We start from the raw sequence: 16328 nt of genomic DNA on the forward strand, positions 1-16328 counted from the left end.
TCTGATGTGGATATCCCATCAAAGGTGGGAGCTCTGCCTAGCATGCTGTTAGAGGAAAAGATACAGTCTCATCCGTGGTCTCAGAGAAAGGTACTGACAAAAGTGATTCTCTTGTACCTTCTCTTTCCATGCAGCGCGATATTTTGGGCAGCCAATATTTGTAAACAAGTTATGTAGTAAACTTATAGAACTTATTATCAGTAGTAAAGGTACTGTTTAGTAAATACTGGAAAGGTTTTTGAAGCATGTAAAGCCCTAGCAAACTCAAATAAAGATTTAAGACCTTTTCAACAGCTAGTGAATATTCTCAATCTAGCCACCTGAGGTGCTGTAAAATAGTCTACACTCCATAGACAAGGGTATAGGAAAATGGACACATGGTTTGCTGGAGGAGTGATCTTCATATCCCTGCAAAAGAATTTTGTAAAACTGTACTCTGCCTTGACATTTTTAAGTTGATATTAAAATTTTTCATAGGATTAAATTATGAGGGTGCAATTTTCAGCACTCTAAATATTGACACTCTAAAAAAAAAGTGTTCTGTCATTCTTGTAAGCATACCCAATAAACTCTAAATACCATAATAACTAGAAACCTATGATAACTATCAATTTCAAAATACATACAACCTCAGTCAGAAATTTACATCATTGATTTCTCCTTATTCCCACATTCTTTCTTTTTTCCTCATATAATTTAATTCTAATAGAATATATATTATTATTTGAGTTCTTTTATTCTTTTATTAATTACCCTGTCATTTTTCTTTGAAAAAAATGTTTAATTTTAAAAATCCATTTTATTTCCTGTGACCTTAAGTATCTTAATGTTACAAAATATATGTGTGTACTAGATTAAATTATTATTACATGATCAAAATAAAAAATATATTACCAAATGTGATGTGACTATTAAGTATAAAACAAAGTTATGAAAAACACACCTTTTATTATTAGCAAAACTTAGATAGCATTTACGTTGTACCAGGAACTTTATAAACAATTTACATATATTGATTCATTTGGTCCTCCCAATAACCTCATGAAGTAGGTAGTACTACTATCTCCATTTTGCAGGAAAAAAAATGGAAGTCCAGAGAGATTAAGTAATTTTCTCGAGGTTAAACATAGGTAATAGCAAAGCTCAGCTTCAGACCAATGCAAACTGGTTCCAGAGTCCATGCTTCTAACAATTACAGTTCACTTAATTGTGTATTAGTAATACTAATAAGATAGCTTGGTGTGGTACAAAAACAATGAATCTTGGAACATTGAAAAAATAAAAACAAAAAAAAAAACAAACAAAAAAATGAGCTAGCACTTACTATTGTCTATTCCTAAGTCACATTTTTAAGAATGTAAGCAGTGAGAAAATTTGTTTGCATAAATAAGTGGGTTAAAATGAAAAGAGTATAATTCCAGGATTTTCATTAAATGCCTTGAATTCTTTTGTGTTATATACCATAAAGTACATAGTGACCTATAATCAAAAAATATCTTTAATGACCTGTCAGCTGACAACCAAGTTAGATCCTTAAATTTTATTGAAAACAAAGAATTGACATGACTTGGTAAGGATTTGTTACCCAATCTTTAGTCCTTCACTTTCTGTCATTCACTTTTTTATATGTCAGAGTAAAACACCATAGTATCATTTGGTACTATTCAGGGAAGATGACAGTACCTTTGTTCTGTAAAGCAACAGAAGGATGATATGAACAGGCTAGTGGGAAAGGAAAAGCCTACATTTCCATCAGAGATGGTCTCAGATCAGTTTAGGGAAGAGGTACATATGGAAATTAGAGATTTGAAAATTTATTCCTTTAAACGTTTAATTCATCCTCTTGTACCCTTTGGAAAGTCTTCATATACTCCAGTTTGAGGATTACTGGATCCTCAATGTCATTTGGAAAGAATATTTCAAAATGTTAAATGCACAAAACCTTTGACCTAGAAATTCCATGTATTTGTAGAAGTGAAAATAGATACATTACAAAGATGTTTTATTTCAGCTTTATTTATAGTGGCAAAAAGTGAAGAAAAAACCCAAATGATAATCAATAAAGGACTGATTACAGAGAGAATGAAATACTATATGCAGTCATAAAAAACAGATACATATTAACAGAAAGAAGTGCATGATATCCTATTAAGAGGGAAAATAAAACTAGTTGCAGAAATATATTATCTCATTTTTGTAAAAACAAAAATATATGGGGTAGGTATACATATTTATGTATGCTATCTTTGTATATATAGAGACAATCTAAAAAAACACAGTTAAAAGTATAAATAGTGACTAGCTCTGGGGAACAGAATAATTATGAAAATTCTGTATTTAAATTTTTTAAGCATACATTAATTTTGTAATTTGAAGAAGTTAACAAAATGACAAAAAGGAAAAGATGACTGAAGACTCTAACGTATAACCTGACTAAGTAGTTTTATGTAAAATGTCTGTGAGTGCAAATCACTCTGCCCTTTTTTGTATCCTTCCTTCCTCCCTTCCTTCAGTAACTGTCCTATCATAAGCACTTTGGAGGGACTCCATGGTGAATGAGACAAGAATCCTGCTTTCTATCAACTTGTAAATTCATTAGATAAATCTAAAAATCTCTTTTTTTAACTCTTCCTTTGTTTACAGGAACCCAGCGCATTCCAAACTAGTGATGTTTATCCAGACAGAAATGAGAGGAAAATTGTCCCCATCAATAATTGAAGCAACCATGCCTTCCAACTTAGTAAGCTTCATCCTCAATGCAAAGGATGGAATAAAGGCACTCAGATCTCCAGTAGGACGTGGATACCATCATAGCGGTCACGCATCATTCCTAAAGAAGAAGTGAGGCCATAGAAAAGCACGTGTGGCAGTTATTGCAGTTTACTTGCAAGTTAGTATGCATAAATCCTGTTAAACTATTCTAAACAGTATCCTTGTACAAATTACAGAAGGTACTTTGTGGAAATAAGAACTCATAGTTGTACAAGAGAACAGCATTAAATATAGTTTTTAATCTCATGTAAGAATGATGTTCATAACAAGTGTTCTTTATTTTTTTTAAAGATTTTATTTATTTATTTGACAGAGAGAGAGAGAGATCACAAGTAGGCAGAGAGGCAGGCAGAGTGAGAGGGGGAAGCAAGCTCCCTGCTGAGCAGAGAGCCTGATGCAGGGCTCTATCCCAGGACTCTGAGACCATGACCTGAGCTGAAGGTAGGGACTTAACCTACTGTGCCACCTAGGCACCCCCATAACAAGTTTTCTTAATGTCTTTTATCTATTGCCTTTTTTCCCCTGGAAAATGCTCTGCAAAAAGATCAGTAAGAAAACATACGCAGAAGTCAGCACTAATTAAAAATTAAAATATAGGGACGCCTGGGTGGCTCAGTTGGTTGGGCAGCTGCCTTCAGCTCAGGTCATGGTCCCAGCGTCCTGGGATCGAGTCCCATATCGGGTTCCTTGCTTGGCAGGGAACCTGCTTCTCCCTCTGTCTCTGCCTGCCTCTCTGCCTACTTGTGATCTCTCTCTGACAAGTAAATAAATAAAATCTTAAAAAAAAAAAAATTAAAATATATTTTAAATTGTTTTTTCTTTGCTTGCTGCTTAAATTGATCATTGTAGGTGACATGAACATAACACTTGAAAAGAATTCCAATAGCATGTATGAAGAATGATATCTAAAATTTAAAATTGAATGAGTCATGAATCAATTTCTTGTTCTGGCCAAGATGTAGTAACCCATTCTTCCCAAATCCTTCCTCTTTTTTTTTTTTTTTAAGATGTTTATTTATTTGACAGAGAGAGACGCAGTGAGAGAAGGAACACAAGCAGGGGGAGTGGGAGAGGGAGAAGTAGGCCTCCCATCGAGCAAGGAGCCCAATGCAGGGCTCAATCCGAGAACTCTGGGATCAGGACTTGAGCCAAAGGCAGCTGTCTAACGACTGAGCCACTCAGGTGACCCCAAATCCTTCCTCTTAAAACCAAAAGACTCTGCATGTAAGCATAGGAAGATTAAAGCATATATAAAAAGAAGAAGGCAAACTGCTTAAGGACGTTAGGACTTGAGGAATGACATAGCAGTCATTGTCAGGGTCTCCTTATTGCCTTCCATACATTCCAGACAGCAATCCGGAACCATCACCAGGCAGGAATGACAACAAAAGCTTCAAGAAAAAGCCTGTTCCTCATAGCTGTAGGAGTAGCTATGAACAAAAGGGTGGCCCAATGGAACAAGATCTACAGCAGCCAAACATCAACCTAAAAACGGCACCCACTCCCTCATTGATTTCATTCGGGCAAAGCAGAGAGATGATCTTACAACCAGCGTAATTCCACCCCACAGAAGCAGCTGGTGGTGCTCTGACAGAGTTGAGAAGTAGCACTGTGACTCCCCTGCCAGGGAGTTCAGGCTGAACAAGCAGGGAGCGGATTTTCCATCTTCCTCCCAGCAAAAGAAGGTAGTATATCTCTCCTGGGTTAGTGTCAGTTGGGGTCCCGTGTCTTCCGCTTGGCAACTACAAGACTTAGCCAACCAGTACAAAGAAGTGCTGGTCACTCTTCACTTCACTGCCCTTTCCTGATCCCCAGTGTCACCAGGACCCAGGATGCTGCACCTCTGTTCCCACCTGGTATAGTCCAGCGGTTTCCCCTCTGCAGTGTGTTGAACGATGACCTCCAAAAGACACGTTCTTCAAATCCTTCAAATCCCTGGAACCTTGAATGTGACCTTATTTGGAAAAAGGGTCTTTGCAGGTACCTAGAATGGAGGACCTAGAATGAGATCATACTGGATTATTTAAGTGGGTTCAAATCTAGTCATTAAGTGTCCTTTTAAGAGACGCATAAGAAAGACAAATGGTGGAGGTAGAAGAGAGTCTGAGATTGGAGCTTTGCAGCCACAAGCCAATAAACACTGAGAGCCACCAGAAGCTGGAAGAGGCAAGGAAGTTCTCGCCTAGAGCCTTCAGAGGAGGTAATTGACGCTTTGATTTTAGACTTCTGGTTTCCAGACTATGAGAGAATAAATTTCTGGGTTTTTTAAGCCACCAAATTGGTGGTAATTTGTTACAGTAGCCCGTTACTTTAGTCAAAATTTAAAATGTATACTCTAGGAAGGACGCTGTGAGGTAAATGAAAAGACAGGCCACAGCCTGGAACAAAACATTTGCAAGGCATTTCTGTCAAGGACTTGTATCTAGAATATGTAAAGAACCTTCAAAACTCAAACTCAACAGTACTAAAAAAAACCCTATTAGAGGGACACCTGGGTGACTTAGTTGGTTAAGTGCTTGACTCTTGATTTCAGCTCAGGTCATGATCTCAGGGTCATGAGATGGAGCTCCCCCATTGGGCTCCATGCTCAGTAGGGAGTCTGCTTGAGATTCTCTCTTTCCCCCTCAGTGGCCCCTCCCGCATCTCTAAAATAAATACATCTTTAAAATCTTACTAAAGAATGAACAAAAGACATTTCAGTGAAGAGTACATGTAGATGGCATATAAGTTCACAAAAAGATATCCAACATCACTGGCCATTAGGTAAATGCAAATAATAACCACATTGAGTTATCAATACACACTTGTCAGAATAGCTAAAATTAAAAAAAAATAGGGATTATATCAAGGGTTACTAATGAGATTGTAGAGAAACTGGATCACTAATACATTGCACGTGGAAATGAAAAATGTATAGCTACACTGAAAAAGACTATAGCAGTGTTTTACAAAATGAAACATTGCATTTACTCTGCAACCCAACAGTTACATGCTTTATCCTGAGACATGCAAATGCTCATATAAAAACCTGTACACAGGGGCACCTAGTGGTCCAGTCGGTTAAGTGACTGACTCTTGACTTTGGTTCAGGTCATGGTCTCAGGGCTATGAGATTGGGCCCCGTGTTGGGATCCCTGTTGTGTATGGAACCTGCTTGAGATTCTCTCTCCCTCTCTCCCTTCCCCTCCCCACCTCAGCTCTCACTCTCTCTCTTTCTAAAAACAAAACAAAACCTGTACACAAATATTCACAGCAGTTTTATTATAAATAGCCCACAACTCACATATCCTTTAAGGGGTGAATAAACTGTAGTAATATGGATTACTCCTAAGCAATACAAAAGAACAATCTATTGATATAATTTAGATGGTCTCAAGGGAATATTGCTGAGTGAGAAAAGCCAATCTCAAAAGGTTAAGTAGTATATTATTCCATTTATGACATTCTTGAGCTGACAAAATGTTGGATATGGATAATAGAACCAGAGGTTTGCTGGGATCAAGGAGGTGAGGGCAGGCAGGGAGGTGGCTGTGGCTTTGAAAGGGTAACAGGCGGGATCCTTGTGATAAACTTATTCTGTGTGTTGACAGCAATGACGGTCATATGAAGCTACATGTGATAAAACTGCACAGAATTGAACACACACACATTCATGCACATACACATAAATGAGAGCACATAAAACTGGAAATATCTGATTAAAATCAGTGGATTTTACCAATGTGGATTTCCTAATTGTGATATTATACTACAGTTATGCAAGATATTACTATTAGGGAAAACTGGGTGAAGGAAATATGGCATCTCTGCATTATTTTTTTTACAACTACATGCAAGTATACAACTATCTCAAAATTAAAAAACAGGAAAAAAATGTAAAAACCTATCCAAACTCCCCCCAAATTGAATGGGTCATAAAATTATAAACTATAAGGCTATCTCATAGTATCATTTGTTTTTAAAATTTTGATTTTTAATCTATCACAGGTCTCATTTTTTACCAAAATAAGGTTGGTATGTTTACATTAGAAGTACTTATTTAACACTCTTTTTTTTTTTAAGATTTTATTTATTTATTTGACAGAGAGAGAGAGAGATCACAAGTAAGCAGAGAGGCAGGCAGAGAGAAGGGGGAAGCAGGCTCCCCACTGAGCAGAGCGCCCAGTGCGGGGCTCCATCCCAGGACCCCGAGATCATGACCTGAGCCGAAAGCAGAGGCTTTAACCCACTGAGACACCCAGGCGCCCCTGTTTAACACTCTTTATAAGCAATTCCTCTTGTCAAGAGTTTCTAGTCTGGTTGTATGTAATGACTGTTAAGGAGATATTTAGCCCCATGAAAAAGTCTGGTTTTGTTTATAAATATTATATAACAAATGTCAAATATAGAGAGAGGTACACACCTTTTGGGGAGTTGTGGCTTGAACAGCTTCTGATATTTTACAGAAAATTGTGTCAAAATTCAAGTGTAAGAAGATACAGAAATACCATTCTCAAGAAGAATGATTAAATTTTTCATAGCAAAGTAACTAACTCCTCTAATAATCACCTTCTAGCTTCAGAAGTCCTTCTAGCCTCCCTTGTGTGAGAAAGGATGCACGGAAACCTGGCGAGGAGGAGGACGGGAGGGCATAGTGGGAAGGACTCTGGGAAGTGTGGAGAAAACCACTGTGATGTTGAAGAGCAGCTTAACTAAAGGAAGTCTCTGACTTCTGTCCCCAGTTCCTTGGATGATGGTCTCCCTAAAACTTGGCAGATTCTGAGTATTTTTCCTTTTCTAACAAAGTTTTCAAAAGACATAAATATGCAATTATACATGATTTAGAATGTGCCTTACTTTGTGAATAGGCCACTTCTACTGTTTTCCAGTTTAAACTGTACTTTCAGAAGAATGTGAGCCTTTTAGCCATAAACACAAAAATCACAAAATTACACATTTTAGTAAATTTTTCCAAGAAAGACAAATGATTTTTTAAACTGTTTCCCCATTACAGAAAAATAATATATTTTTGAACTTGTACCCTATTTAAGGTAAAATGTAAATAATACCAAAGAAATAATACTAAGTACTATATCTTTGATTCCTTCTCCTTGTCCTGTCATTATCCCCATATATTATGGTGTTTTATCATCTTGATTACCTCTAAACAGGTAGGAATTTTAGAAGGTACCATCTGTAATAAAAAAAAATTCCATGTAAAATTTGATGATAACACCATCATCCAAATAATATGAATAATAAAAATAGTTTAGCAATTCTGCACTAATAAGTGTAGGTGAGGATATGGAGAAAAGGGAAACCTTGTACACTGTTGCTGGGAGTGCCCACTGCTATGGCCACTATGGAAAACAGTATGGAGCATCCTCAAAAAATTAAAAATAAAACTATCATAAAATCCAGTATCTCTACTTCTAGATATTTTCCCCAAAGAAAATGAAAACACTAATTTGAAAAGATATATGCACTCTTTTGTTTGATTGCAGCATTATTTATAATAGCCAAGATATGGAAACAACCTAAATGTCCTTCGAGAGACAAATGGATAAAAAAAGATGTGGTGTACGTACACACACACACACACACACAATGGACTATGACTCAGCCAAAAAAAAAAAGGCTTGAAATCCTCACTTTTGTAACATGGATGGACCTAGAGGGTATGCTAAGTGAAATAAGTCAGACAAAGACAAATGCCATATGATTTCACTTACATGTAGAATCTAAGAAACAAAAACGAATGAACAAACAGATACGTAGATACAGAGAACAAATTGGTGGTTGCCAGAGCAGAGGGGATGGAGAAATGGACAATTAAGGGAATTAAGAGGTATAATATCCCAATTATAAAATAAATAAGACATAGAGATGTAATGTACAGCAAGAAAATATAGTCAATAATATTGTCACAACTTTGTATGGTGACAGCAACTAGACTTACTGTGGTGACTTATCTCATAATGTATATAAATGTTAAATCACTGTTACTCATCTGAAACTGATACAGTATTATATATCAATTATTCTTCAATAATAAAAAATAAATGTTGGCCAGTTCCTATTATCACCATCATAAAATGAACTGGGAAATAATGATAAATCTAAGGTTTTATCCAAAAATAATTTATTACAATTTTGTTTAAAGAATTTAGAAGCCAACACTTTAAAGTTTGAGAGAGTGCAGGGGAAAATAATTTCTCAGTATTGTCAGCTACTAGATTATACCCGCAGACACTACGTATTTGATACTATAAAACATACAAGATCAAGTGGCAGTCTATAATAATCATTGTAATAAGTTTTATCCTCCATTTAAAGGTTGCTTTGGGATTTAATTAATTCAGAAGAAAATATGTTTTCACTACCACTTTTTTCACTAACACTTTCTTTGTATACTCTGTGCTGAAGAGGATTCATCAAGTATATTATAATAAATTAATATGAATACCAATACCACAATAATAATGTATAATAGACAATCACAAAACCTTAGGGGCATATAACCGTTACCTTTATCTGTTAAGTCTGTGGGTAATTTAGGCTGGGATCAGGGGGGCTCCTTTTCATGTCCAGCAATTGGCTCTTAGTCGTCTGAAAAAGGATGGACAACCGGAGAGCCTGGGCTGTGCTTCATCTCATCCTCCAGCAGCCTAGCCCAGGGATGTTCTAATGATGAAGGCAAAGGGAAGAAGTGGAAACATTGTGTTTTTTCAAGTCTAACATCCCTTTGGCAAAGCAAGTCATATGGCCAAACTTGTAATAAATAAGCAAAAAAATCAAATCTGTCCTTTTAGTGAAATCGTAGAGTCATACGGTAACAGAGTATGAATACGAGAGGTGGAGAAGTGAGACCATTAATAACTGTCCCAGGATGGTTCACTCACTCTCTGGCCATAATCATATCCCTTCTACATGCACAATATATTCACTGTGCTTATTCCAGGACCCCCAAGTTCCCTAAAATCACAGCATCAGCCCTCAAGTCTAGGATTTCGTGATACATGTGAGGCCCAGATGCAGCTCCTCTTGAATGACAAGTTACCTGCCCCTCTGCACACACACACACACCCAATATATAATAATTAGAATAACCACAATAAATAAATAGTTCACTGGAAAGGGGAAAGCTAGGGAAGCATATAGTTGCTGCTGGTTCCTCACAATTCTGATACCCTACTGGGCCTACTTCTCTGGCAATGGGGAAATGTTTCCTGATTGGAGCCCAATCTCTAATTGCACTCTGGGAGTTGCTCCCTTACTCACTGCTCCCCACAGCTTTTGGCTATACTGAGATCGCCTTCTTTTTCCATCACCTTCCTTTATTCTTTGAAGTAATGATCTTTATTAGCAACTTAGTAACTTTCTCAAGCTGCTTCCTGCCAAAGAAAGTCCAGGGCCTAGAGACATTTTTAGAGCGCGATCATCTTTTAGTTTAGCCCAAGCAGTTGTTTTTGCTAGTACGACATTCTTTAAGATTTTTGAGCTTTCTTGTCTGGTTTTGGTCCATTACACACCCAAAAGCCATACCTGTAATTGGTATCAACATAGTGTCTTTAGATTTTCTTATTGCTCTTTTTGTATCAGGCTTCTGTGGGAAGATACCCTTAGGCTTTTGTCCACCTGAGATCTCCTCAGTACCACCTTAACTCCGCAGTCTTATCAAAATATCTGATAGACACAATCTTGATTTGATGTTGGATGTGAGCCCATGTCTTAATTTGAGACTTTGCTGAGTTGGCTGGAGATAAGAAAACAGTTTCATTTTCCAGTTTAGTAGCTCTGGCTCTCTATGTAATATAACCTTTAACTTCTACTTTTGCTTGCAACCTAACTGGCCGCTTCCTCCCTTCCTCCCTTCCTAGCTCAACTTTCTTGTAGTAGTACTTTAGCCCTTGCAACTAAAAACCACCAGGTGGCACTTTCTTCACCTTGCCTGGAGACATCCTTGTCTAAAGCCAAAAAGTTCATTTGGTTTATTTTCTGTTTTCTAAGATAGCACGAACAGCTGTCTTATCAAATGCATGGTTACAGCTCTTTTTTTTTTTTTTAAGATTTTATTTATTTATTTGACAGATCACAAGTAGGCAGAGAGGCAGGCAGAGAGAGAGGGGGAAGCAGGCTCCCCGCCAAGCGGAGAACCTGATGCGGGGCTCTATCCCAGGACCTCAGGATCATGACCCGAGCTGAAAGCAGAGGCCTCAACCCACTGAGCCACCCAGGCACCCCATCATTACAACTTCTTAAGAAAGTAGTTTCCTCACCATTATTCCAGCCTCAGCAAACAGTTTCTCACCTTGTCACTGTCCAAGAGCCAATAGCATAGACTTCAGGTTTTTGTTGTACAGCTCCCCAACTTCAGTACCAATTTGGGTAGTTGTAATCAATTACCCAAATAATGTCACGACACAAATAACCACATATTTCTTTGTTGACTCAAAAAGAATGTATGTTCATCATAGTTATTGAGTACATGTACTCTCTCAATATCCATATTAACTCAATCTTTTAAAATATTTATTATTGAAGTACTGTTGACATATGAGGTTATATGTTTCAGGTATCCAATAGAGTGATTCAACAATTCTATACATTACTCAGTGCTCACCATAAGTGTAGTCACCATCTGTCACCATACAAATGACTTTATTGCCTGTGCTGTACATTTCCTCCCTGTGACTTATAACTGGCAATTTGTACGTCTTAACCACCCCCCCTTCACCTATTTCACTCATTCCCCAACTCCCTCCCCTCTGGCAACCACCAGTTTGTGAGTCTGTTTTCTCCGTTTGTTTTGCTTTTTTAGGTTCCACTATAAATGAAATCATAGGGTACTAGTCTTTCTCTGCTTGACTTATTTCACTTAGCATAATACCCTCTAGGTCTGTCCATGTTTTCACAAATGGCAAGATTTAGTGCTTTTTTATGGCTGAGTAATAATCCAGTATGCATACTGTATACCCACACACACACAAACACACATACGTCTTCTAATGATCAACCTCTATCCCTAGTCAATAACTTGAAAAAAAATTTTTTTAAAGATTTTATTTATTTGACAGAGAGGAAGAGATCACAAGCAGGCAGCCAGGCAGAGAGAGGGGGAAGCAGTCTCCCCACTGAGCAGAGAGCCCAATGTGGCACTCAATCCCAGGACCCTGAGATGAGGATCTGAGCTGAAGGCAGAGACTTAACCCACTGAGCCACCCAGGCACCCCTGAAAATTGTTTTCTACATAAAATGCTTTTCATACTCATCATTTACTGCAACATTTTACTTTGCAATAACAATTACAAATTTATACTCTGATGGAATTACAAGAGGAAGCTCATGAGATTTTATTTGGTTGTATCTGGAAAGCTTACTTATATTTGAAATTGAATACTCAGATGCTAATAATAAATCTAAACATGATGACCTTATTTTTATGACTAGAATAATTTGCAATGATTAAATACAATGACAACCTATATAATCATATGGTAACTTCATGCACAATTGCAGTAAAGCCACAAATGATGCTAAAGCAGCTGATTATTCAACTGCCCAAAAACCAAATAACTGAATTAGGCTGAATACCAAGCCTCAAGTTAAATTCTTGTATCCCTAGTTAAATAATACAGATACTGGGAGCATCTGGCTCCCCATTCTTTTTACTGCTAGGGTATTATATCAAAAAAGTTGATGACAGTTAACTAGAATACTATATATAATCTGACTAAGTGTAAAGATTAAATATTCTATCAACTTCTCAGGTTTTTCTACTTCAATATATCTGTAGCCACATAAGTTTGGTTTAGATAAGTCAACTGCAGGCTGAATTTTATCACAGTACAGGTTTGTAGTATGATATAAAAAAATTGCCACTATGACACAAACATATTATAGTAACCACTTTAAAAAAATTCAATAGTGTATATAATTATTATATATATAATATACATATATGTATATAATTTATATAATTTATTATATAATACAATTATATATTCCATAGTAATTATGTAATTTTATATATAAATTACTATTTTTATATATATATATATGCGCACGGACAGACGCACACACACATAACTGACAGATCCTGTGTATTGGCTTGCTCACCTTTATTCTACCTTCCTTCTAGTATATGTGCTGCCGAAGTGAGCACTATTCTACCTTCCTTCTAATCAAAGAGGATGGAAAGCTAAAAAAAAACATGCATCCCAGAAGTTGACTGCACCTAGTCTTTAGTTGCAAATTAGGTTACATCCATTGGATGAAGTCTTGTGAGAGTTGAGTGAGGCAGAGGCCATTTTTCCTATTTTTTTTTTTTTGTTTCTGCTGGCCAGCAAGGACAAGGACAAGGACAAGTGAGGCTTTTCTTCTGTGTTCCAGTGTCCATCTGCCAGATTCTTCTGTGCCAAAAGGTGGGTGTGTCAATGACAGAGGCAGCAGCATCTTCTTGATTTCTTGTTCCCGATTACTGGGACACAATTGTAGGTAACTATTCTCTAGCCTTCCAGATGTCAAGCAGTGGCAGTGGTGACTGCCTGTTAATTTCAGCTCCTTGAATTCATAGTTTCACCAGTGGCTTCAAATAAGACATCTTACCTGGTGGACTGGTTCTGTCTGGTTCTCAGATGAGTTTCTAGAGGCCAACCCCAGAACCCACTCCTTCAGCAATGCAATGATTTTGTAAGCGCCTAATATACTACATTAAATCTTCTTGCCTAAAATATCTACAGAAGTTCCATCTTCCTGACTAAAACCACATCTGAAAGAAGTTTACAGTTTCCTCAAAATATTTTAGCATATTTAAAAATATTTTTTTCAGTATCTTAAATTTAATATATCTAATATATAATAAATACAATTTAAGAAAGGATACCCGAATATCACCAGATTATGAGAGGCTCACCTTTACATATCAAAAGCAGAGCTCTTTGTAAGACATTTTTGTTAATGTCAATCAACTTTATAGGAGAACAAGGGGGATTATATCTCATTATATATGGGGATTATATCTCTTTGTTCAAAAAAAAAGCACAGGTAATACAGTGAGATAACAAATGAGAGTGAATTTCACACAACTCATTCATTTATTTATAAGTGGAAACAGTATGCAAAAGAGAGACCTGTGGTAAACAAGAAAACAAAATAAATAAATCTAAGTTTATAGAAAAAGGACAAAACCTTGGGCCCATCCAAGGCAGGTAACTGGGATGAGATGCGCCAGGAACCTAACAGGACTATCCGCTCAGTAAAACCATGAATTAGAAAAAAAATAATCCAAACATAAAATAAAAGACAAATGAATGGGTTTAGGGGAAAAGGTAAAAATATCCCCTGCAAAACCATGCCCACAGTCTGTCCAGATCTAGGGTTTAACTGTACAGATTTAAATCTAGGGTTTAACTGTACAGAAATTAAAATGGTCCAAGGTTATGGTTTCTCAAAGGGCTGGCAGAAGCAAGTGCAAATATTTTTTGGAGGGACACACTGGCCTGATAGGAGTTCCACAAATAAAGCCCAACAAGTGAGAGCCCACAATCCAAAATCATAGAATACCTGAGAAAAAAGACAAGCATGAATAGGTTGCCAGAAGAAATAATAAATAAGACAAAGAATTAGTCTTCCACCAAAGGATTCAAACATTTGTACTACCTAATACAGAATTAACACGGCTATGTTTAAAATAAGTAAAATAAAGACAGGACTAATAAACTGATTTAATACAGAGCACAAGAAAAGGTTCAAGTAGTTTTTAAGAAAATGAAATAGAACTTTGTATCATTCTAGGAACAGTACAGAAAAGAAACAATCTAGGTATTTTAAGTAGAAAAGGATGGATTTAAAACAGCTAAATTGGTACCGAGAACATTGTTGGATGGGCAGGTTCTCGGCCAAGGGATGTCTCCTCGAATACTAGGGAGGCATCCTGCCAGAAGAACTACTACCTCTAAGTCTACACTGGAAGTATCAGGTGCAAGAACATATATTACAGCTGTAATTCAAGCATCAAGAAATCATTACTTTTACTTCCGCAAATGCTTCCTGACATCTATGAACTGGTAACTGGGCACTGGAACAAAGATTCCAGTCACCATCGCCATAAAAATTCCATCTCCAGAAAACTAGAGAACAGACTGAGCAGTATCATTATAAAAATGACTCATGTTTGCAAAGCCTTGTCAGCAGAAAATATTCAAAATGGACAGGACTCCATCTCACCCTCACCATGTAAATTTTGTTGCAGTTTTCACCTTTCAAAAATCATGAGATTACATCTAACTGATAAAATCAATTTTCCCCCAAAGGACTCATGCTATATTAACAATATGATGCTAACATCATTTGGTAAAGAGGAGAAGGTAAAAAGTAACTGAAAATTATATTCTGATATTGTCTTAATTCCAACAGAGAACTGAAGGTTTATTCTGTAAAACAGATGTTCTCTTGAACTGGACAATGCCTAGTTGAGAACCTAGGAAGTATACAAAGAACAGGATTAAATAATCCTATGTGGACTGAATGCTGAAATTTTCAGTTCATCTTCCCCAACTTTGTTCCTATAACACAGGCAGCCAGGCAGCCTTAAACTAAGCAGGATACCTTCAGTATCATCTTTGAGAAACATAACCCAGCCCCAAAGGAAAGATCTAATGATACTGACATCAAGAGTTCCCCCCAAAATGGCCCAGACAGATCATCCTGCATGGAATTCAAAGTCGATGAAGTCCTATCAAAACTAGCAGAGCTTCTCTTAGGCTTTTAGTCCTGTACACTTAATCAACAAAATCAACTTCAAGAGAGATTAGGTAGTAAGACAAAATCTTGGAAAGCTCTATCAGTAACAACTTTAGAGAGATAAGAAGATACTGTATCCAAGAAACAAGAACAGGAGACTGTAGAAAGGAACATTTAGAGAATGAGAAATTACTCTCATAAATATAAACAGCAGAAATGAAAAGTCTGCAAATGAGGCCTGACAACTGCCTTAGCTTACTTTTCTGAAGTAGTTTCCAAGGTGGAGTCCTGGAAGGGGGATGTCAGAGAGATCCTAGCAGTCTCCTGTGAGCTGGGAAGACAAAGTTAGGAGTCTAGAGGCACCAAGGTGACTGGAGTTAATAGAGCAGAGTACTGGCAAGAGCTGCACAGAATACCTCTTGAGTCTTCGACTATATTGATTAGTATATGCATATGAAGAAACTACCCAATGTTGGGGAAGGAACCACCTGAAAAAAGCAGAGGGAGCTATCTCCTGAACCCACACAGGCTCAGAGATATTTTATGTTATGACAAGTCAGAGCAAAAAACCTCCTCACAAATCCAAATTTGATGAAAACTATAAACTAACAGATTCCAGAAACTTGACAAATACTTAGCACAACAAACATGAATAAAACTATACCAAAGAATATCACAATCAAATATCTTAAAACCAGTAATAAAGAGAAAACCTTAAAGGCCACCAGACCCCTTCCTTCTCCCATTAAAAAAACACATACAACTTATAATTCTATACCCAGCAAAATTATCTTCAAAAAAATAAAGGTAGGGGCGCCTGGGTGGCTCAGTGG

At 36.9% G+C, this 16328-nt stretch overlaps 1 protein-coding gene across 6 annotated transcripts in view; it reads left to right on the forward strand.

Annotated features, from left to right (window-relative positions):
• STARD6 (StAR related lipid transfer domain containing 6) overlaps nt 1–16328 on the forward strand; it is a 39086-nt gene that overhangs the window by 19281 nt on the left and 3477 nt on the right. For 5 of the 6 annotated variants that reach the window (XM_047696446.1, XM_047696447.1, XM_047696444.1 and 2 more), the window contains exon 9: nt 2644–3131. In XM_047696446.1, coding sequence (XP_047552402.1) covers nt 2644–2845 — 202 coding nt within the window. In that variant the 3' untranslated portion in view covers nt 2846–3131. Of the gene's footprint in view, nt 1–2643; nt 3132–16328 lie in introns of those variants that run through there. The other variant, XM_047696442.1, reaches the window with a different exon arrangement.

Source organism: Lutra lutra, chromosome 12, assembly GCF_902655055.1.
Source record: "Lutra lutra chromosome 12, mLutLut1.2, whole genome shotgun sequence".
Lineage (NCBI taxonomy): Eukaryota > Metazoa > Chordata > Mammalia > Carnivora > Mustelidae > Lutra > Lutra lutra.